The sequence below is a fragment of the Scyliorhinus torazame genome, chromosome 5 (assembly GCF_047496885.1).
Source record: "Scyliorhinus torazame isolate Kashiwa2021f chromosome 5, sScyTor2.1, whole genome shotgun sequence".
NCBI classification, from domain to species: Eukaryota; Metazoa; Chordata; class Chondrichthyes; order Carcharhiniformes; family Scyliorhinidae; genus Scyliorhinus; species Scyliorhinus torazame.
The window spans coordinates 179350313-179372215 of NC_092711.1; the positions used below are offsets into that span (position 1 = coordinate 179350313).

At 47.9% G+C, this 21903-nt stretch overlaps 2 protein-coding genes and 1 pseudogene across 2 annotated transcripts; 2 read left to right on the forward strand and 1 right to left on the reverse strand.

Annotated features, from left to right (window-relative positions):
• Positions 1 to 1256: 1256 nt before the first annotated feature.
• On the reverse strand, positions 1257 to 13172 carry LOC140422537 (uncharacterized). The gene is made up of 2 exons (XM_072507561.1): positions 13005 to 13172; positions 1257 to 7953 (listed from the first exon to the last, which is right to left on the reverse strand). Exon 2 carries the CDS (start codon positions 7627 to 7629, stop codon positions 6892 to 6894), a length of 738 nt encoding a protein of 245 aa, XP_072363662.1. The 5' UTR covers positions 7630 to 7953; positions 13005 to 13172; the 3' UTR covers positions 1257 to 6891.
• Positions 10288 to 10622, forward strand: LOC140418068 (peptidyl-prolyl cis-trans isomerase A pseudogene; annotated as a pseudogene).
• Positions 13173 to 13340: 168 nt separating the features above from the next.
• On the forward strand, positions 13341 to 21844 carry LOC140422519 (uncharacterized). The gene has a single exon (XM_072507534.1). The coding sequence runs from the start codon at positions 13811 to 13813 to the stop codon at positions 14819 to 14821; it is 1011 nt and encodes a 336-aa protein (XP_072363635.1). The 5' UTR covers positions 13341 to 13810; the 3' UTR covers positions 14822 to 21844.
• The last annotated feature ends 59 nt before the right edge of the window (positions 21845 to 21903 follow it).

Below are 21903 nucleotides of genomic sequence, written 5' to 3' on the forward strand. Positions count from 1 at the left end.
CAGGGAGAATGTGCAAACTCCACACGGACAGTGACCCAGGGCCGGAATCGAAGGGTGACTTGATGGAAGTCGTTAAGGTTATGAAGGGGTTCAATAATCTCATCATGATTTACCCAGTGAGTGGAACTCACTACCATAGTGAGTGGCTGAGGTGAACAACATGAATACATTGAAGGGGAAGCGAGATACATACATGAGGGAGAAAGGAATAGAAGGAGATGCTGATGGGGGAGATGAAGAGGGGTGGGTGGAGGCTCATGTGGAGCATCAATACTGACAGAGACCAATTGTGTTGATGAGCTCTGAGGCTCAAAGAGCATCAGACTAATGAAGATTTTGACCAATGAAGGAAGGAGTTGTTGACACAAAAAGAAGCCATTTTGAACTTGCTGTCTCCAAAAGAGAGTCCAAAATGTTGGAGTCTGGGAAATGAACTGAAAAATGAAGCTCCGCCTACAACTGAGCAAGAAGAAGAGAGTTTAAATGTGGGATTGACCGGGACTTTCCCTTTGGATTGAAACAATGGGGAAACTACACACATGGAAGAAAATAAAGTTCAAAATGTGAACTCTGAACAGACTGTTTTCAAAACTGAACTTGAAAACTCACATCTGAGCAGCAATGAGGACTCTCCTCTCGCAGAAGGAACTTTGGACGATAATTATTGGAAGAAGAAAACTTTCAGTAAACACAGCAAGCAGTAATGTTTCCATCTTCAGTGGACTGTGATTCCTGGACATGGAATTCAGCAGTGTGCTGATAGCAAGATAGACTGGTGAAGGGGACAATGGAGGGATTATTCTGTCTCTTGCAGGTTATCAGATATTTAAACACAGGAAAACATCGGATTCGGATCAGGATTAGGCCAATCGGCCTCCCTGAACAGGCGCCAGAATGTGGCGACTAGGGGCTTTTAAGGGGCTGGCTTAGCACAGTGGGCTAAACAGCGGGCTTGTAATGCAGAACAAGGCCAGCAGCGTGGGTTCAATTCCCGTACCGGCCTCCTCGAACAGGCTCCGGAATGTGGCGACTAGGGGCTTTTCACAGTAACTTCATTGAAGCCTACTTATTATTATTATTGTTGCCTTTTTTTCCTTTTACTCTGTCCTTTCTGTGGCTCTGTTCCAATTTGGCAATCAGTGAATTTGCCCTTCTTTCTATGTTATCTATGTCCTAATGCTTAAAGTCGCCAGGTATCAAATGATACCACCACAAGTTTCAACCGGCTATCGATCAAAGAGCCAAACACCAGTTAGTCAAGGTCAATGGTACTTTATTTACACACAATTAGTCATGCAACATAAACACTACTAGTTAACTACACCTATCGACTAAGACAACCTGTACCTAACTTCAAGCACCCGGCTTAGGTCAGAGAAACAGTGGCCGCTGTTCGATTCCGGATCTATCGAGTCCGAAGGAGTAACTTCTGCTCAGCTGGGCTCATCCGTCTGGTAGCGAGCGTTGAACTTGTACTTGCTTCTGGTGTTGCTGCAATTGGAGATGGCCGTGACTGGGCACCAGGTCCAAGAGAGGACCAACATGTGGCGAACTCTTCTTCTTATACTTGGGGGAGTTTTCGCACTCTTTTGGGCGGTCCTTCGGTTTGGGCCTTACTAATTGGGTGATCCCTGATCACTCCGTTCGATTCCTAACCAATAAGTGGGCGGGGATCTGGATGGCTGGGCATGTCCCAAGCGGTCACTGACCCTGTTGTTTGCGTTTCCCTTGAACAGGGAGTGGCGCCGAAATGTCTGGGACTGTCCCGGTTGCTCGAGTACCAGTCCTTTGTTTTGGTGAAGATGGGCCATCAAATGCTAATCGGCCCCATTAAAATACTAATTGGTCGGAGTTTCGATACCGTCTGGACTTGCTTGCAAAATTGCATTTCAAGCTCTGCGCCTGCCTGAGTCTTGGCTTGTCCATTTTACCTGCTAGGCTTTGCGAGTTTCTCTGTACCTAGTTGTAAGTGGCCATCCCAGATGGCTACAGAAACAGTCAGCTGTGGGATGTGAAGTCAAAGGTGATGAGCAACCAGGGGTGTTTCTAATGTTTAAATCCCTCAGCAAGAAGGCAGTGAAGCTCACGCTTGGACTGAGGAGTCCACAGTTTTGAGGCGAACGGAAAGTTGGAGGTTGTTCGGCCGAAAGCAAATGGAGGGACCCCCATTGATATTGGGGCTTGGCGAATAGCTGGAATATTGATGAGAATTCAAGTGAATTCTGGAGAGCTTTGACATACCTTTGGGATGGTCCCAGGAGCAGAAATTATTGAACCTTCAAGATATCGTTAAGTATAAGGGAACTCCCGGCCCTGGGTCACTGTCCGTGTGGAGTTTGCACATTCTCCCCGTGTTTGCATGCGTTTAGCCCCCACAACCCAAAGATGTGCAGGGTAGGTGGATTGGCCACGCTAAATTGCCCCTTAATTGGTAAAAAATGAATTGGGTACTCTAAATTTTTTTTTTCAAGTATGAGGGAACTCTTGGCGGTGAAGTTAAAAAGTAGAATTGACTTTATAACATAAGTCTTTGTAAACTACAGTGTCAAATCTGTCGTGCTTGTTTTTAATTTTATTTTGTTTCATATAAACAATAAAGTTTGTTTTGTCGAAAAACATTGAAACTTGTGGCAGAATTCTTTCACTTAATCACTGGGTGTTTGAATTTCTCTTTAAAACATTGACGTTCCCAACCAGGATCGTAGCAATTTGCACAAATAATATTTCAAAACAAATGGAAGAAGAAGAAATATGATTTTCTTTGTTTTGTACAAAGCATCACATGAGAAGACACACCCTCTTCTCGGATCCCCAATAATTTCTTAGTTCAAGCACCTCTTCTCGTGAAACAATTTGATAATTGATGATTAAAAATTGTACGAATTGATGTCCCTTCTGAAGCATGAGGGCTGTTGCCCGGCACAGAGGGTAATATGGGATTTCTCCCAAGGACCAATTGACGGCGATGATACCCCCCATCCATCTGAAGTGAATTCTGTACGTGAATTGTCCCGGCCAGTGCAGTTGTCACCTTGCAGTTTGATTGAGCAGCTATTATTTCCTGCAGCATTTGATCGATCACCGCGTGATTCCTTTCACAGAGTCCATTGCTGAAAGGACATTCAGCTGCAGTGTACATCACCAGAATGTTCATGTTCACACACACATCTCGAAACTCGTCATTGGCAAATTCCCCTGCATCATCAGTCAGAAACTGAGCTGGGGCCCCAGGTCCAGTCCCTGTCCATTGCCCCACAACTTGGTCGAGAATCACTCTTTTGTCCTTGCCATGTGAAATTGGAGCAAGACTAAATCAGATCTACGTGTCTATAAAGTGTAGAGTGAAAATGTTTCTGTCTTTGTCCCACACCCTTAGATCCATAGCAACTACTTTGTTAAAGTCACGAGTCAGAGGGCGGTTTACAAAAGAATGTGACGGCTCCTCCGATATTTTTTTTAAAATTCCAATTAAGGGGCGATTTAGCGTGGCCAATGCACTGTAGCACAGTGATTGGCACTGTTGCTTCACATAGTCAGGGTCCCAGGTTCGATTCCCAGCTTGGGTTACTGTCTGTGTGGAGTCTGCACGTTCCCCCCGTGTCTGCGTGGGTTTCCTCCGGGTGCTCCGGTTTCCTCCCACAAGGCCTGAAAGACGTGCTATTAGGTAATTTGGATATTCTGAATTCTCCCTCTGTGTACCCGAACAGGCGCCGGAGTGTGGCGACTAGGGGATTTTCACAGTAACTTCACTGTAGTGTTAATGTAAGCCTACCCCCTTGTGACAATAACAATGATTATTATGAGGACCTGGGTTTGAATCCTGGTCCTGGGTCACTGTCCTTGTGGACTTTGCACATTCTCCCCATGTCTGCATGGGTTTCACCCCCCACAACCCAAAAGATGTGCTGGTTGGGTGGATTGGTCATGCTAAACTGCCCCTGAATTGGAGAAAAAAAAAATTGGGTACTCTAAATTTTTTTTTAAAATAATGATTATTACAAAAAATCCACCTAACCTGCACATCTTTGGGTTGTGGGGGTGAAACCCACGCAGACACGGGGAGAATGTGCAAAGTCCACACAGACAGTGACCCGGGGCCGGGATAAAACCTGGGTCCTCGGCGCCGTGAGGCAGCAGAGCTAACCGCTGTGCCACCGTGCTGCCCTCGATACCTTTTACACATTTACACTAATCGCTTCAATGAGGGCAGCACGGTAGCATTGTGGATAGCACAATTGCTTCACAGCTCCAGGATCCCAGGTTCGATTGCGGCTTGGGTCACTGTCTGTGCGGAATCTGCACATCCTCCCCGTGTGTGCGTGGATTTCCTCCGGGTGCTCCGGTTTCCCCCCACAGTCCAAAGATGTGCAGGTTAGGTGGATTGGCCATACTAAATTGCCCTTAGTGTCCAAAATTGCCCTTAGTGTTGGGTGGGGTTACTGGGTTATGGGGATAGGGTGGAGGTGTTGCTCTTGGGTAGGGTGCTCTTTCCAAGAGCCGGTGCAGACTCGATGAGCCGAATGGCCTCCTTCTGCACTGTAAATTCTATGAGGTGGCAGACCGGGTCTTTGGGTCAGTATCGTGTCCAAAAGACACCAGCTCCAACAGTACAGCACAACGTCAGTGCTTGCACAAGGAATGTTGGAATGATTTTTGTCCTGAATTTATTCAGAATGAAACATTACAGGCTTATACCTCCTAACTCCATGTTACTAAGTCTCTCCATGTGGTCATGTAACATCCAATCAATGCCTTCCTCCTCTATATAAAAGATCTGCAATTGGGGTCAATCTGCAATACCAACAAAAAGGAAGGATGGTAGAAAGAGGGAAAATCGACCGTGGATATCTAAGGAAATAAGGGAGAGTATCAAATTGAAGGAAAAAGCATACAAAGTAGCAAAGATTAGTGGGAGACTAGAGGACTGGGAAATCTTTAGGGGGCAACAGAAAGCTACTAAAAAAGCTATAAAGTAAAGTAAGATAGATTATGAGAGTAAACTTGCTCAGAATATAAAAACAGATAGTAAAAGTTTCTACAAATATATAAAACAAAAAAGAGTGGCTAAGGTAAATATTTGTCCTTTAGAGGATGAGAAGGGAGATTTAATAATGGGAGATGAGGAAATGGCCGAGGAACTGAACAGGTTTTTTGGGTCGGTCTTCACAGTGGAAGACACAAATAACATGCCAGTGACTGATGAAAATGAGGCTATGACAGGTGAGGACCTTGAGAGGATTGTTATCACCAAGGAGGTAGTGATGGGCAAGCTAATGGGGCTAAAGGTAGACAAGTCTCCTGGCCCTGATGGAATGCATCCCAGAGTGCTAAAAGAGATGGCTAGGGAAATTGCAAAGCACTAGTGATAATTTACCAAAATTCACCCGACTCTGGGGTGGTCCCGGCGGATTGGAAATTAGCAAATGTGACACCACTGTTAAATAAAGGAGGTCGGCAGAAAGCGGGTAATTATAGGCCAGTGAGCTTAACTTCGGTAGTAGGGAAGATGCTGGAATCTATCATCAAGGAAGAAATAGCGAGGCATCTGGATGGAAATTGTCCCATTGGGCAGACGCAGCATGGGTTCATAAAGGACAGGTCGTGCCTAACTAATTTAGTGGAATTTTTTGAGGACATTACCAGTGCGGTAGATAACGGGGAGCCAATGGATGTGGTATATCTGGATTTCCAGAAAGCCTTTGACAAGGTGCCACACGAAAGGTTGCTGCATAACGATGCATGGCATTAAGAGGAAAGTAGAAGCATGGATAGAGGATTGGTTAATTAATAGAAAGCAAAGAGTGGGGATTAATGGGTGTTTCTCTGGTTGGCAATCAGTAGCAAGTGGTGTCCCTCAGGGATCAGTATTGGGCCCACAACGGTTCACAATTTACATAGATGATTTGGAGTTGGGGACCAAGGGCAATGTGTCCAAGTTTGCAGACGACACTAAGATAAGTGGTAAAGCAAAAAGTGCAGAGGATACTGGAAGTCTGCAGAGGGATTTGGATAGGCTAAGTGAATGGGCTAGGGTCTGGCAGATGGAATACAATGTTGACAAATGTGAGGTTATTCATTTTGGTAGGAATAACAGCAAAAGGGATTATTATTTAAATGATAAAATATTAAAACATGCTGCTGTGCAGAGAGACCTGGGGGTGCTAGTGCATGAGTCGCAAAAAGTTGGTTTACAGGTGCAACAGGTGATTAAGAAGGCAAATGGAATTGTGTCCTTCATTGCTAGAGGGATGGAGTTTAAGGCCAGGGAGGTTATGCTGCAATTGTATAAGGTGTTAGTGAGGCCACACCTGGAGTATTGTGTTCAGTTTTGGTCTCCTTACTTGAGAAAGGACGTACTGGCACTGGAGGGTGTGCAGAGGAAATTCACTAGGTTAATCCCAGAGCTGAAGGGATTGGATTACGAGGAGAGGTTGAGTAGACTGGGACTGTACTCGTTGGAATTTAGAAGGATGCGGGGGGGATCTTATAGAAACATATAAAATTATGAAGGGAATAGATAGGATTGATGCAGGCAGGTTGTTTCCACTGGCGGGTGAAAGCAGAACTAGGGGGCATAGCCTCAAAATAAGGGGAAGTAGATTTAGGACTGAGTTTAGGAGTAACTTCTTCACCCAAAGGGTTGTGAATCTATGGAATTCCTTGCCCAGTGAAGCAGTAGAGGCTCCTTCATTAAATGTTTTTAAGATAAAGATAGATAGTTTTTTGAAGAATAAAGGGTTATGGTGTTCGGGCCGGAAAGTGGAGCTGAGTCCACAAAAGATCAGCCATGATCTCACTGAACGGCGGAGCAGGCTCGAGGGGCCAGGTGGCCTACTCCCGCTTCTAGTTCTTATGTTCTTATGGTGTGACTGCCATGGTACCTCAGCAAGTTCAATGACTCAGTGAATCCCTTCCAACACTCGGTGAATGGTCTGTCTCCTCTGTGTGAACCCGGCGGTGCCTCCGCAGGCTGGATGGATCAGAAAATTCCTTCCCACACGCAGAGCAGCTGAACGGCCTCTCCCCAGTGTGAACTCGCTGGTGTGTCCGCAGACCGGATGATTCAGTGAATCCCTTCCCACACTGAGAGCAGGTGAACGGCCTCTCCCCGGTGTGAACTCGCTGGTGTCTCATTAGGTTGGACGAGTCATTGAATCTTTTGCCACAAATGGAACAGGTGAACGGCCTCTCCCCAGTGTGAACTCGCTGATGCCTCCACCGGCTGGATGAATCAGTGAATCCCTTCCCACACTCAAAGCAGATGAATGGCCTCTCTCCGGTGTGAACCCGCTGGTGTGTGCGCAGACTGGTTGACCGAGTGAACCCTTTCCCACAGACGGAGCAGGTGAATGGCCTCTCCCCCGTGTGAACCCGCTGGTGGAAACGCAGGTGCGACGACTGAGTGAATCTCTTGCCACACACGAAGCAGGTGAACGGCCTCTCCCCTGTGTGACCACGCTGGTGTGTAACCAGGTAAGATGAGTGAGTGAACCCCTTTCCACATTCAGGGCAGGTGAACGGCCTCTCCCCTGTGTGACTGCGTCGATGAATCTCCAGCGCAGATGGGGAACGGAATCCCTTCCCACAGTCCCCACATTTCCACGGTTGCTCCATGGCGCAGTTGTGCATGTGTCTGTCCAGGTTTAATGATCAGTTGAAGCCTTGTTCACACGCAGAACACGTGTACGGTCTCTGCCCGCTGTGAATGGGGCGATGTTTTTTCAGGCTGTGTAACAGGTTAAAGCTCTTTCCACAGTCAGTGCTCTGGAACACTCTCACTCGGGTGTGTGTGTCTCGGGGCTTTTCCAGTCACATTGATGGTTAAAATCTTTTGAAGCAGATATAGTTCCTGTTCTGATGATTCCAATTCTGATGATATTTAGGTCCCAGTGAATTGAGTGGCTTGACGTTTGGTTTGAGATTTCTGTACGCAAATCCACCTTTTCCAATATCCTGTGAAAGGAGTTTACAAAAATCGTCACAGATCACAGAATGTACAGTGCAGAAGGAGGCCAGTCGGCCCATCGAGTGTGCACCGGCCCTTGGAAAGAGCACCCCACCCAAGCCCACACCTCCACCCCATCCCCACACTTCCACCCTATCCCTGTGATCCCACCCTACCTTTCTTGGACACTAAGGGGAATTTAGCATCGCACATACCCCTGCACATCTTTGGAGTGTCAGTTCGAGGCCATTCACCTGCCCTGAATGTGGGAAGGGGTTCACTCACTGTCAGTTTTGTTCTTAATTCATTCATGGTGTGGGGGTGTCCCTGAAACTGAGTGACTTGCTGGGCCATTCCAGAAGGCATTTAAAAGTCAACCAGGTTGCTGTGGGTTTGGAGTCACATTTGGCCAGACCAGGAAAAGATGGCAGATTTCCTTCCCTAAAGGGTATTAATGAACCAGATGTGTTTTTACAACAATTGACAATGATTTCATGCTCATCATTAGATTTTTAATTCCAGAATAACTGAATTTAAATTTCATCATCTGCCGCCATGGCATTCAAAGAACAAAGAACAAAAAGAAAAAGGAGACATTTGTCAGGGCTAAAATGCTGGGAACAGACGAAGCCTGTGTGGAATATAAGGGGCGGGATTCTCTGACCCCCCCCGGGTCGGAGAATCGCCGGGGGCTAGCGTGAATCCCGCCCCGCCGGTTGCCGAATTCTCCGGCACCGGATATTCGGTGGGGGTGGGAATTGCACCGCGCCGGTTGGCGGGCCTTCCCCCCGCCCCCGACGATTCTCCGGCCCGCGATGGGCCGAAGTCCCGCTGCTGGAATGCCTGTCCCGCCGGCGAGAATCAAACCACCTCTCTGACCGGCGGGACAAGTCGGCGCGGGCGGGCTCCGGGGTCCTGGAGGAGGGCGATCTGGCCTCGGTGCGTGCCCCCACGGTGGCCTGGCCCGCGATCGGGGCCCACCGATCCGCGGGCGGGCCTGTGCCGTGGGGGCACTCTTTTCCTTCCGCCTTCGCCATGGTCTCCACTATGGCGGTGGTGGAAGAGACCCCCTCCACTGCGCATGCGCGGGGATGCCGTGAGCAGCCGCTGACGCTCCCGCGCATGCGCCGCACGGCAAAGTCATTTCCTCACCAGCTGGCAGGGCACCAAAGGCCTTTCCCACCAGTTGGCGGGGCGGAAATCAGTCCGGCGCGGGCCTAGCCCCTCAAGGTGAGGGCTCGATCCTCAAGATGCGGAGAATTCCGCACCTTTGGGGCGGCGCGATGCCGGACTGATTCGCGCGTTTTTGGCGCCCGTCGGCGGACATCGCGCCGATTGCGGAGAATCCCGCCCCAGGAAAGTAGGAAGGAACTTAAGCAAGGAGTCAGGAGGGCTAGAAGGGGTCACGAAAATAGGGTTAAGGAAAATCCCAAGGCTTTCTACACGTACATAAAAAGCAAGAGGGTAGCCAGGGAAAGGGTTGGCCCACTGAAGGATAGGCAAGGGAATCTATGTGTGGAGCCAGAGGAAATGGGCGAGGTACTAAATGAATACTCTGCATCAGTATTCACCAAAGAGAAGGAATTGGTAGATGTTGAGTCTGGGGAGAAGGGTGTGCAGATAGCCTGGGTCACATTGAGATCCAAAAAGACGAGGTGTTGGGCATTTTGAAAAATATTAAGGTAGATAAGTCCCCAGGGCCTGATGGGATCTACCCCAGAATACTGAAGGAGGCGAGAGAGGAAATTGCTGAGGCCTTGACAGAAATCTTAGGATCCTCACTGTCTTCAGGTGATGTCCCGGAGGACTGGAGAATAGCCAATGTTGTTCCTCTGTTTAAGAAGGGTAGCAAGGATAATCCAGGGAACTACAGGCCGGTGAGCCTTACGTCAGTGGTAGGGAAATTACTGGAGAGAATTCTTCGAGACAGGATCTACTCCCATTTGGAAGCAAATGGACGTATTAGTGGGAGGCAGCATGGTTTTGTGAAGGGGAGGTCGTGTCTCACTAACTTGATACGAGTTTTCCGAAGAGGTCACAAAGATGATTGATGCAGGTAGGGCAGTGGATGTTGTCTATATGGACTTCAGTAAGGCCTTTGACAAGGTCCCTCATGGTAGACTAGTACAAAAGGTGAAGTCGCACGGATCAGGGGTGAGCTGGCAAGGTGGATACAGAACTGGCTAGGTCATAGAAGGCAGAGAGTAGCAATGGAAGGATGCTTTTCTAATTGGAGGGCTGTGACCAGTGGTGTTCCACAGGGATCAGTGCTGGGACCGTTGCTGTTTGTAGTATATATAAATGATTTGGAGGATATATATGTTTGTAGTTTTTGTAAATGATTCACAAAGCACGATGGCACTGGTGGGAAGTCCATCTACGGTAAAAAGTTTAAGGATGAGAATTTCAAGCTGGAGCACACAGGGGCTGGTATCTTGTCCATGGCCAATGCTGGACCAAATACAAATGGCTCCCAGTTCTTTATCTACACTGCACATATTCCATGGTTAAACGGAAAGCATGTTGGTAAGGTCGTAGAAGGCTACGATGTGGTGAAGAAGATGGAGAAATTGGGCAGCGATGAAGGCAAAACTAGTAGTACTGTTAGCATCATTAATTGTGGGCAGATGTGAATGTAATTCTGCTTAAATATAACTTGATTGATTCCAAAAAAAAAAAAAGAAAGGGCCAAACAGCTTATCAACGGTCAGAGGGAAAATATTAGAAGGTATTAGTAAGAAGCTACAACAGGGCATTTGGATAAACTCAAGATAATCAAGCAGAGTCAACATGGTTTTGTGAAAGCGAATCATGTCTAACCAACTGATTGGAGTTTTTTTGAGGAAGTAACCTGTACTGTGGATGAATGGGAACCTGTGGATATACTGAACTTAGATTTCCAGAAGGCATTTGATAAATTGCCACATCAAAGCTTACTGTGGATAATAAAAGCTCATGTTAGAGGGTATAACATATTGGCATGGTTAGAAGGCTGGCTGACTAACAGGAAGCAAAGAGGAGGCATAAATGGGTCTTTTTCAGGTTGGCAAGATGTAACGAGTGGTGCACCACAGGAATCAGTGTTGGGACCTCAACTGTTTACAGTTTATATAAAGGACTTTGATGAATCACATAAAACTATGTAGGAAAGTAAGTTGTGAAGAGGACGTAAGGAGACTACAAAATTATACAGATAGGTTGCGTGAGTGGGCAAAGATCTGGCAAATGGAGGGAAATTGTGAAATCTTCGATTTTGTCAGGAAGAATAAAAAAGAGCAAATTATCTAATTGGGGAGAGATTTCAAAACTCTGAGGTGCAGAGGGATCTGGTTTGCCTTGTGCATGAATTATAAAAGGCTAGTATTTAAATACAGAAAGTGATTAGGAAAGTCAAAGAACATTATCATGTTGTGTGTGGGGAATTAACTATGAAAGGTGGGAGGTTATGCTTCAGTTATACAGAGCATGTACAACCACATCTGGAGTACTGTGTATGGTATTGGTCACCTTATTTAAGGAAGGATGTAAAGTAGAGTTTAGAAGAGTAAGAGGTGACTTAATTGAAACATATAAGATCCTGAGTGGTATTGACAAGATGATGCGGAGAGGATGTTTCCTCTTGTGGGAGAATCTAGAACGAGGAGTCACTGTTTAAAAGGAAAGGGTCATCCATTTGATGGAGACGGTGCAAATTTTTCTTCACTCAAATGGTCATGAGACTTTGGAGCTCTTTTTCTGAAAAGATGATGGAAGCAGAGTCTTTGAATATTTTTAAGGCAGAGCTGGGTGGATTCTTGTGAAGCAAGGGGGTGACGGGATACTAGGTGTCGGCGGAACACAAATTTGAGATTACGATCAGGTCAGAAATTATGTTATTAAAAGGAGCTAACTGGTCGATAAGTGCCCCTTGTTCAAATGTTTATAACCAAAAGACATAGGAGCAGAATAAGGCCATTCGGCCCATCGAGTCTGTTGTCATTCGATCATGGCTGAAAGGTTTCTCATCCCCATTCTCCTGCCATCCCCCCATAACCTCTGATCCCCCTATTAATCAAGAACCTATCTATCTCTGTCTTAAAGACACTTAGTGATTTGGCCTCCACAGCCTTCTGCAGCAAAGAGTTCCACAGATTCACCACCCTCTAGCTGAAGAAATTTCTCCTCATCTCTGTTTTAAAGGATCATCCCTTCAGTCTGACGCTGTGCCCTCGGGTTGTAGATTTTCTGAATAGTGGAAATATCTGCTCCACGTCCACTCTATCCAGGTTTCTCAGTATCCTATAAGTTTCAATAAGATTCCCCCTCATCCTTCTAAACTCCACCAGTACAGACCCAGATTCCTCATCACATGACAAGCTCTTCATATGTTATATGTTCATCTGTTCTCTTTTCTGTGGATCATTCTTTCCTCTCCATCACAAACACTCTCCATTCTCACTCTTCCATACCTAATATATGCTCCCGAACATCATAAACAGGATCATTTGCTCTGATCATGTTTCCTATCCAAGGAACACAGAGATCTAAAAACCTTCATGGAGTTTGCTCACCAGATATATGCCTATATTTTTTGAGTAAAATGTATAACTTAGAGATGCGGGGGAATAATTAACTGGAGTTACTTAATGGAACCCTGTGCTGAAATGACTCAATAGCTGGAAATATATAACATAGCTACAGAACAATATTATAAAATTAGAAATAATTTATCACTGAACCATCAAAAATATATCTAATCTGTACCATATAACACTAGACATATCTCTGATATCAATTTACTGTCCCCTTAAATATCAGCCATCTCCTGGGGAAACCAGCCCTTTAATTGTGAACATTGGGAAAGAGACCATCCTTTTAGCCAGACAAATAAATGTGTCAAGCTGAGGGAGCAAAGGATGTCAATGTCTTTAAGAGAGAGAGAGAGACCTGGGCCAACCTTTGCAGAGTCTGCACCCTCCCTGGATTCACTTCCTTTCCCTTCAGTTGCTGCAAATGACCAATTGAAGGTGAGAATGAGAAAAGAAATGGAAAGGGGGAGAAAAGAAAGTGTTTTACTCACAGATGTTGGAGACAGGAGGAGGTTTCAGTCTGTGTGAAGCTCAATCTTCATTCACACCAAGCCCGCGCTGATTGGCTGGAGGACCAGAGTCCTTCCGGTGCTGCCACTCTTCCCATTGGTCAGCATCTCAGCCAGAAGTTCAGGGGACGGGCGCTCCCCTGCACATGCGCAGCTTCCTCTCTCCCTGGGACATGCGCAGTCCCGGGCCTGGGAGAGGGCGAGAACACCGAGCGGCCTCTCGCTCTGGCCGGAGCCGTCAGCCGGTTGCCTGGAAACCTTGTCTCGAGGAGGTGCGAAGGAAGGGGGCACAATGGGTGGGAGCTGGGCTCCCGTGTCCGCGCTGGGCCTGCGCACTGGAAAACCCGGTGACGTGCTCGGAGTGGAGCGATTCCTATTGGCAAATTCATTGTGACGTCACAACACGGAAGTTGGACACAGCTTCCTCCTCTGCAACATCAGGGAGTAAATCAATGTCTCCCTCTTTTCATTTATTTTCTCATTCTGGGGGGACATTAGTGACTTGCAGCAACAGAAGTGAATCCAGTCTGTATGTTACACACATTTTTAGTCCAGTAATAGCGACATATATCTGTCTTGCAGCCTGGATGAAGATTTTCAGGTCTCTGCCCAGAACAGGAAACCGTTAATCAGCCTGAATCAGCACCTTCAGGAGAATTGGGAGCTTTAACCAGTTTTACAGCCTGAAAAATCATTGCAGCATTCACAGCGGGGAGGAATCGTACACATGTTCTGTAGGAGACTTCAACTGATTGTCTGACCTGGAGAGAGCCAAGGACGCCAACATCATGGAGAAACTGTGGAAATGTGGGGATTGTGGAAAGGAATTTAGGTTCCCATCCAAGCTGGAAACTCATCGACGCAGTCACACTGGGTCAAAGCCATTCAGCTGTTCTGTGTGTGGGAAGGGATTCAGTGTTTCATCCAGCCTGCAGAGACACCAGCGAGTTCACACTGGGGAGAGGCCGTTCACCTGCACTGTGTGTGGGAAAGGATTCACTCAGTTACCCAATCTACAGACCCACCAGCGAGTTCATAATGGGGAGAGGCCGTTCACTTGCTCTGACTGTGGGAAGGGGTTCAGTACTTCAGCCCAACTACAGATACACCAACGAGTTCACACTGGGGAGAGACCATTCACCTGCACCACGTGTGGGCAACGATTTACTCAGTTATCCAGCCTGCTGCAACACAATGTCACTCACACCAATGAGAGACCCTTTAAATGTTCTGACTGCGGGTGCAGCTTCAAAAGCTCTCAGGTTCTGATGGAACATCAGCGTATTCACACTGAGGAGAGACCTTTCAGCTGCTCGCACTGCACAAAGAGGTTTAGAACATCATCCACGCTGCGGGCACACCAGCGAATCCACACTGGGGAGAAGCCATTCACCTGCGCTGACTGTGGAAAGGGATTCAGTACTTCATCTCAACTGCAGATACACCAGCGAGTTCACACTGGGGAGAGGCCATTCACCTGCTCTATATGTAGCCAACGATTTGCTCAGTTACCCAACTTGCTGCAACACCAAGTCACTCATACCAATGAGAGACCCTTTAAATGCTCTGACTGTGGGAGGTGCTTCAAAAGCTCTCATGTACTGATGGTCCACCAGCGCACTCACACTGAGGAGAGACCGTTCAGCTGCTCTCACTGCACAAAGAGGTTTAGAACGTCATCGACCCTGCGGGCACACCAGCAAGTTCACACCGGAGAGAAGCCGTTCACCTGCTCGGTGTGTACGAAGGGATTCAAAAGTTCAGCGAGTCTGCGGACACACCAGCAAGTTCACAAGTGATTCCAAGCATCGGGTTCTGCTGTTTTTGCTGCTGTTAACCATAACCATGTTCATTCTGCCATTTGGTGAAGTGGGAGAGTCAGAGGTTTTCTTTCTGCTGGACTGGCCGGTCTCATGACTTCCAGTGGACTGATGCCCTTTGAGCCTGGGAGAGCATATTTCCACTGAAATGATCCACAAAAGCTGATGAAGGACAAGGGAGTTGGAGGTGAAGATCAGAAGGATGAATTGCACATACCATAAGGAGCGGAGTTAGACCATTCGATCCATCAACTGTTCCATCATTTGATCTTGGCTGATATATTTCTCATCCCCATTCTCCTGCCTTCTCCCTCTAACCCCTGATCCCTTATTCGTCAAAAACCTATCGATCTCTGTCTTTAAGTCACTCAGTGATTTGGCCTCCACAGCCTTCTGCAGCAAAGAATTCCATAGATTCACCACCCTCTGGCTGAAGAAATTCCTCCTCATCTGTTTTAAAGGATTGTCCCTTCAGTCTGAGGCTGTGCCCTCAGATTCTAGTTTCTCCTACTTGTGGAAATATTTCTCCATGTCCATTCTATGTTGGCCTCCGGGTATTCTGTAAGTTTCAATGAGATCCCCCGTATTCTTCCAAATTCCATTGAATACAGACCCAGAGTCCTCAACTGCTCCTCATATGACTAGCCCTTCATCCTGGGGGTCATTCTTGTGAACCTCCTCTGGACCCTCTCCAAGGCCAGCACATCTTTCCTTAAATATGGGGCTCAAAACTGTTCACAATACTCCAAATGGGGTCCAACCAAAGTCTCATACAGCCTTAGCAGTACATCCCTGCTCTTGTACTCTAGTCCTCTCGAAATAAATGCTAACATTGCATTTGCCTTCCCAATTGCCAACTAAACCTGCATGTTAGCCTTCTGAACTAGGACTCCAAAGTCCCTTTGTGCTTCTGATTTCCAAAGCCTTTTCCCATTTAGAAAATAGTCTATCCCTCTTCTTCCTACCAAGGTGCATAACCTCACACTTTTCCACATTATATTTCATCTGCCACTTCTTTGCCCATTCTCCTAGCCTGTCCTTCTGCAGCCTTCCCGTTTCCTCAACACTACCTTATCCTCTGCATATTTTTGCATCATCTGCAAACTTAGCAACAATGCCCGCAGTTCCTTCTTCCAGATCGTCAATGTATATTATGAAAAGTTGTGGTCCCAGCACAGACTCCTGAGGCACACCACTAGTCACCGGCTGCCATCCTGAAAAAGACCCTTTTGTCCCCACTCTCTGCGTTCTGCCAGACAGCCAATCCTCTACCCATGCCAGTCCCTTGCTCTTATTTTAAAACAAATAATCTTTATTGTCACAAATAGGCATAAATTAACACTGCAATGAAGTTACTGTGAAAAGCCCCTAGTTCCCACATTCCGGCGCCTGTTCGGGTACACAGAGGGAGAATTCAGAATATCCAATTCACCTGACGGCACGTCTTTCGGGACTTGTAGGAGGAAACCGGAGCACCCTGAGGAAACCCACACAGACACAGGGAGAACGTGCAGACTCCACACAGACAGTGACCCAAGCCGGTAATCGAACCTGAGACCCTGGAGCTGTGAAGCAACAGTGCTACCCACTGTGCTACTGTGCTGCCCAAAATTAATTTTATTTAGCAGCCTCCTGTATGGCACCTTGTCAAAGGTCTCCTGGAAACTCAAATGTATCATGTCCACTGGTTCTCCTTTGTCTAACTTCCTCATTACCTCCTCAAAGAATTCTAGCAGATTTGTCAGGTATGACCTCCCCTTGACGAAGACGTGCTAATTCAGCCCTATTTTATTCTGCACTTCTAAGTACTCTGCAATCTCATCCCTTACATTGGACTCCAAAATCTTACCACTGACCGAAGTGAGGCTAACCGGTCTATAATTTTCCGTCTTCTGCCTCCCTCCCTTCTTAAACAGCGGTGATACATTAGCCAATTTCCAGTCCTCTGGGACCCTCCCTGCCTCCAGTGATTCCTGAAAGATCACTACCAATGCCTCCACAATCTCCTCAGCTATCTCCTTTAGAACCCTGGGGTGTAGTCCATCTGGTTCAGGTGATTTATCCACCTTCAGACCTTTCAGTTTCTCCAGAGCCTTCTACTTGGTGGTGGCCACTAAGCTCACCGCTGCCCCCCCGACTCTCTTGAGGTTCTGGCATGCTACTTCTAACTTCCACTGTGAAGACTGAGCACAAAAATCACAGAATAATACAGTGCAGAAGAGACCATCGAGCCAGCACGGATACGTGGAAAACACCTGACCTTCCTACCCAATAAGATTTTCCAGCACTTGGTCCATAGCCTTGAATGCTATAACGTGCCAAGTGCCCATCCAGTTACGTTTTAACGGATGTGAGGCAACCCGCCTCTACCACCCTCCCAGGCAGTGCGTTCCAGACCGTCACCACCCTCTGAGTAAAAAAACGTTTTCCTCAAATCCCTCCTAAACCTCCTGCCCCTCACCTTGAAATCATGTCCCTTCAAAACTGGCCCTTCAACTAAGGGGAACAGTTGCTCCCTATCCACCCTGTCAATGCCCCTCATGATCTTGCACACCTCAGTCAAGTCGCCCCTCAGTCTTCTCTGCTCCAGTGAAAACAACCCAAGTCTAGCCAACCTCTCTTCATAACTTAAATGTTCCATCCCAGGCAATATCCCAGTGAATCTCCTCTGCACCCCCTCCAGTGCAATCATATCCTTCCTATAATGTGACGGCCAGAATGGCACACAGTACTCCAGCTGTGGCCTCACCAACGCTCTATACAACTCCATCATGACCTCCCTGCTTTTGTAATCTGTGCTTCGATTGACAAAGGAAAATGTCTCGTATGCCTTTTTCACCACCCTATTGACCTGCCCTTCTGCCTTCCGGGAAATGGACAAACACACCAAGGTCCCTTTGTTCCTCCGATATTCCCAGGATGAGGCCATTCATTGAATATTTCCTTGTCACATTACTCCTTCCAAAGTGTATCACCTCACACTTTTCAGGGTTAAATTCCATCTGCCAATTTTCTGCCCATTCCACCTGTATCTTCCTGTAACCGAAGACACTCGACCTCACTGTTTTAAAAAAAATATATTTTATTAAAGTTTTCAAACAGAATTTTTCCATTTTACAAATCAACATTTAAAAAATAGTACAGTAACTGATAACATTATTATTTAAATAATATAGTGAACTAACAAAGTATCAAAAAATAGTGCTCCCCCCCCCTTGGGCTGCTGCTGCTGACGATCTATTTTCCCTTAACGTTCCGCGAGATAGTCAAGGAACGGTTGCCACCGCCTGGAGAACCCCTGAGCTGATCCTCTCAGCACAAATTTTATTCGTTCTAGTTTTATGAACCCTGCCATGTCATTTATCCAGGCCTCCACGCCGGGGGGTTTCGCTTCCTTCCACATGAGTAAGATCCTTCGCCGGGCTATCAGGGACGCAAAGGCCAGAATATCGGCCTCATTCGCCTCCTGCACTCCCGGCTCTTCCGCTACCCCAAATATCGCTAACCCCCAGCCTGGCTTGACCCGGACCTTCACCACCTTCGAGATCACCTTTGCCACTCCCCTCGAGTACTCATCCAGTGCCGGACATGACCAGAACATGTGTGTGTGGTTCGCCGGGCATCCCAAGCACCTCCCGCACTTGTCCTCCATTCCGAAGAACCTGCTCAGTCTTGCTCCCGTCATATGTGCTCTGTGTAGAACCTTAAATTGAATCAGGCTAAGCCTGGCACACGAAGACGAGGAATTTACCCTGCTTAGGGCATCAGCCCACAGACCCTCCTCAATCTCCTCTCCCAGCTCTTCCCATTTTCCCTTCAGCTCCTTTACCATCGCCTCCCCCTCGTCTCTCATCTGATATATTTCGGACACTTTGCCCTCCCCGACCCATACCCCCGAGATCACTCTATCCTGGATCCCCTGTGTCGGGAGCAGCGGAAATTCCCTCACCTGTTGCCTCGTAAACGCCCTCACTTGCGTGTATCTGAAATTGTTCCCCGGGGGCAACTCAAACATTTCCTCCAGCGCTCCCAGGCTTGCAAACGTCCCGTCTATAAACATCTCTCAGTTTCCTAATTCCTGCTCGTTGCCAGCTCTGGAACCCTCCATCCATCTTTCCTGGGACAAACCTATGGTTGTTCCTGATCGGGGACCACACCGAGACACCCGTCACCCCCCTGTGTCGCCTCCACTGCCCCCAGATCCTTAAGGTTGCCACCACCACTGGGTTTGCGGTATACCTTTTCGGGGAGAACGGCAGCGGCGCCGTCACCAGCGCCTTTAGGCTCGTTCCTTTACAGGACGCCATCTCCAGCCTCTTCCACGCCGCCCCCTCTCCCTCCCTCATTCACTTACAAACCATCGCCACATCGGGGTCTTCCCTGCCCACACAAAACTCATAATGCTCCTGTCTATTTTCTTGAAAAAGGCCTTCGTGATCAGAATAGGGAGACATTGAAACACTAATAGAAATCTCGGGAGAACCATCATTTTTACCGCCTGCTCTCTGCCCGCCAGTGAGAGCGGCAGCATATCCCATCTCTTGAAATCCTCCTCCATCTGCTCCACCAGCCACGTCAGATTAAGTCTGTGTAGAGTTCCCCAGCACCTAGCTACCTGGATCCCCAAATATCGGAAGCTCCTTTCCACTCTCCTTAACGGCAGGGCGTCTATTCCTCTTCCCTGATCCCCAGGGTGTACTACGAAAAGCTCACTCTTCCCCATATTTAGCCTGTATCCTGAAAAATCTCCAAACTCCCTCAATATCTGCATAACCTCTGCCATCCCCTCTACAGGGTCCGCAACATATAGCAGGTCATCTGCGTAGAGTGACACTCGATGTTCCTCTCCCCCTCTAACCACCCCCCTCCATTTCTTAGAGTCTCTCAACGCTATGGCCAGTGGTTCAATTGCCAATGCGAACAGTAATGGGGACAGGGGACACCCCTGCCTTGTTCCCCTGTGTAGCCGAAAATACTCCGATCTTTGCCGGTTTGTGACTACACTTGCCACTGGGGCCCCATATAGGAGTCTGACCCAACTGACAAACCCCTCCCCGAACCCAAACCTCCTCAACACCTCCCATAAATACTCCCACTCTACCCTATCGAATGCCCTCTCTGCATCCATCGCCACCACTATCTCTGCCTCCCCCTCCGCTGGAGGCATCATTATCACCCCCAACAGACGTCGAACGTTAACATTCAGTTGTCTCCCCTTTACAAACCCTGTCTGGTCTTCATGCACCACCCCCGGGACACAATCCTCGATCCTCGTCGCCAACACTTTTGCCAGCAGCTTGGCATCTACATTCAGGAGCGAGATAGGCCTATATGACCCGCATTGCAGCGGATCTTTATCCCGCTTCATGATTAGTGATATCATCGCCTCCGACATTGTCGGGGGTAGAGACCCCCTTCTCTGGCCTCGTTAAAGGTTCTCGCCAGCAGCGGGGCCAACAAGTCCACATATTTCCTGTAGAATTCCACCGGGAACCCGTCTGGTCCCGGGGCCTTCCCTACCTGCATGTTCCCCAGCCCTTTAGTCACCTCATCCACCTCAATTGGCGCCCCCAGACCTGCCACCTCCTGCTCCTCCACCCTCGGGAACCTTAGTTGGTCCAGAAACTGTTGCATTCCCTCTTTTCCCTCCGGGGGTTGGGACCTATATAGCCTCTCATAAAAGGTCTTAAACACCTCATTTACCTTCCCTGCTCTCCGCTCCGTAGTTCCCGATTCATCCCTAACTCCCCCAATTTCCCTCGCCGCTATCCTCTTACGAAGCTGGTGGGCCAGCAGCCGGCTCGCCTTTTCCCCATATTCATATCTCATCCCCTGTGCCTTCCTCCACTGTGCCTCTGCCTTCCTTGTGGTCAGCAGGTCAAACTCCGTCTGAAGTCTTCGCATATCTCTATATAGTCCTTCGTCCGGGGCCTCCACATATCTTTCATCCACCCTCAAAATCTCCCCCACTAATCTCTCCCTTTCTTTGCCCTCTTGTTTCTCCTTGTGAGCTCTAATGGAGATCAGCTCTCCCCTAACCACCGCCTTCAGCGCTTCCCATACTACCCCCACCTGAACCTCACCATCGTCATTGACCTCCAGGTACCTCTCCATACATCCCCGCACCCTTCCACAGACCCCCTCATCCGCCAATAGTCCCACATCCAGTCGCCAGAGTGGGCGCTGCTCCCTCTCTCCTAATTCCAGATCCACCCAGTGCGGGGCATGGTCTGAAACGGCTATGGCCGAGTACTCTGTTCCTGCCACCTTCGAGATCAGTGCCCTACTCAAAACAAAGAAATCTATCCGGGAGTATACAAAGAACAAAGAAATGTACAGCACAGGAACAGGCCCTTCGGCCCTCCAAGCCCGTGCCGACCATGCTGCCCGACTAAACTACAATCTTCTACACTTCCTGGGTCCATATCCCTCTATTCCCATCCTATTCATGTATTTGTCAAGATGCCCCTTAAATGTCACTATCGTCCCTGCTTCCACCACCTCCTCCGGTAGCGAGTTCCAGGCACCCACTACCCTCTGCGTAAAAAACTTGCCTCGTACATCTACTCTAAACCTTGCCCCTCTCACCTTAAACCTATGCCCCCTAGTAATTGACCCCTCTACCCTGGGGAAAAGCCTCTGACTATCCACTCTGTCTATGCCCCTCATAATTTTGTAGACCTCTATCAGGTCTCCCCTCAACCTCCTTCGTTCCAGTGAGAACAAACCGAGTTTATTCAACCGCTCCTCATAGCTAATGCCCTCCATACCAGGCAACATTCTGGTAAATCTCTTCTGCACCCTCTCTAAAGCCTCCACATCCTTCTGGTAGTGTGGCAACCAAAATTGAACACTATACTCCAAGTGTGGCCTAACTAAGGTTCTATACAGCTGCAACATGACTTGCCAATTCTTATACTCAATGCCCCAGCCAATGAAGGCAAGCATGCCGTATGCCTTCTTGACTACCTTCTCCACCTGTGTTGCCCCTTTCAATGACCTGTGGACCTGTACTCCTAGATCTCTTTGACTTTCAATACTCTTGAGGGTTCTACCATTCA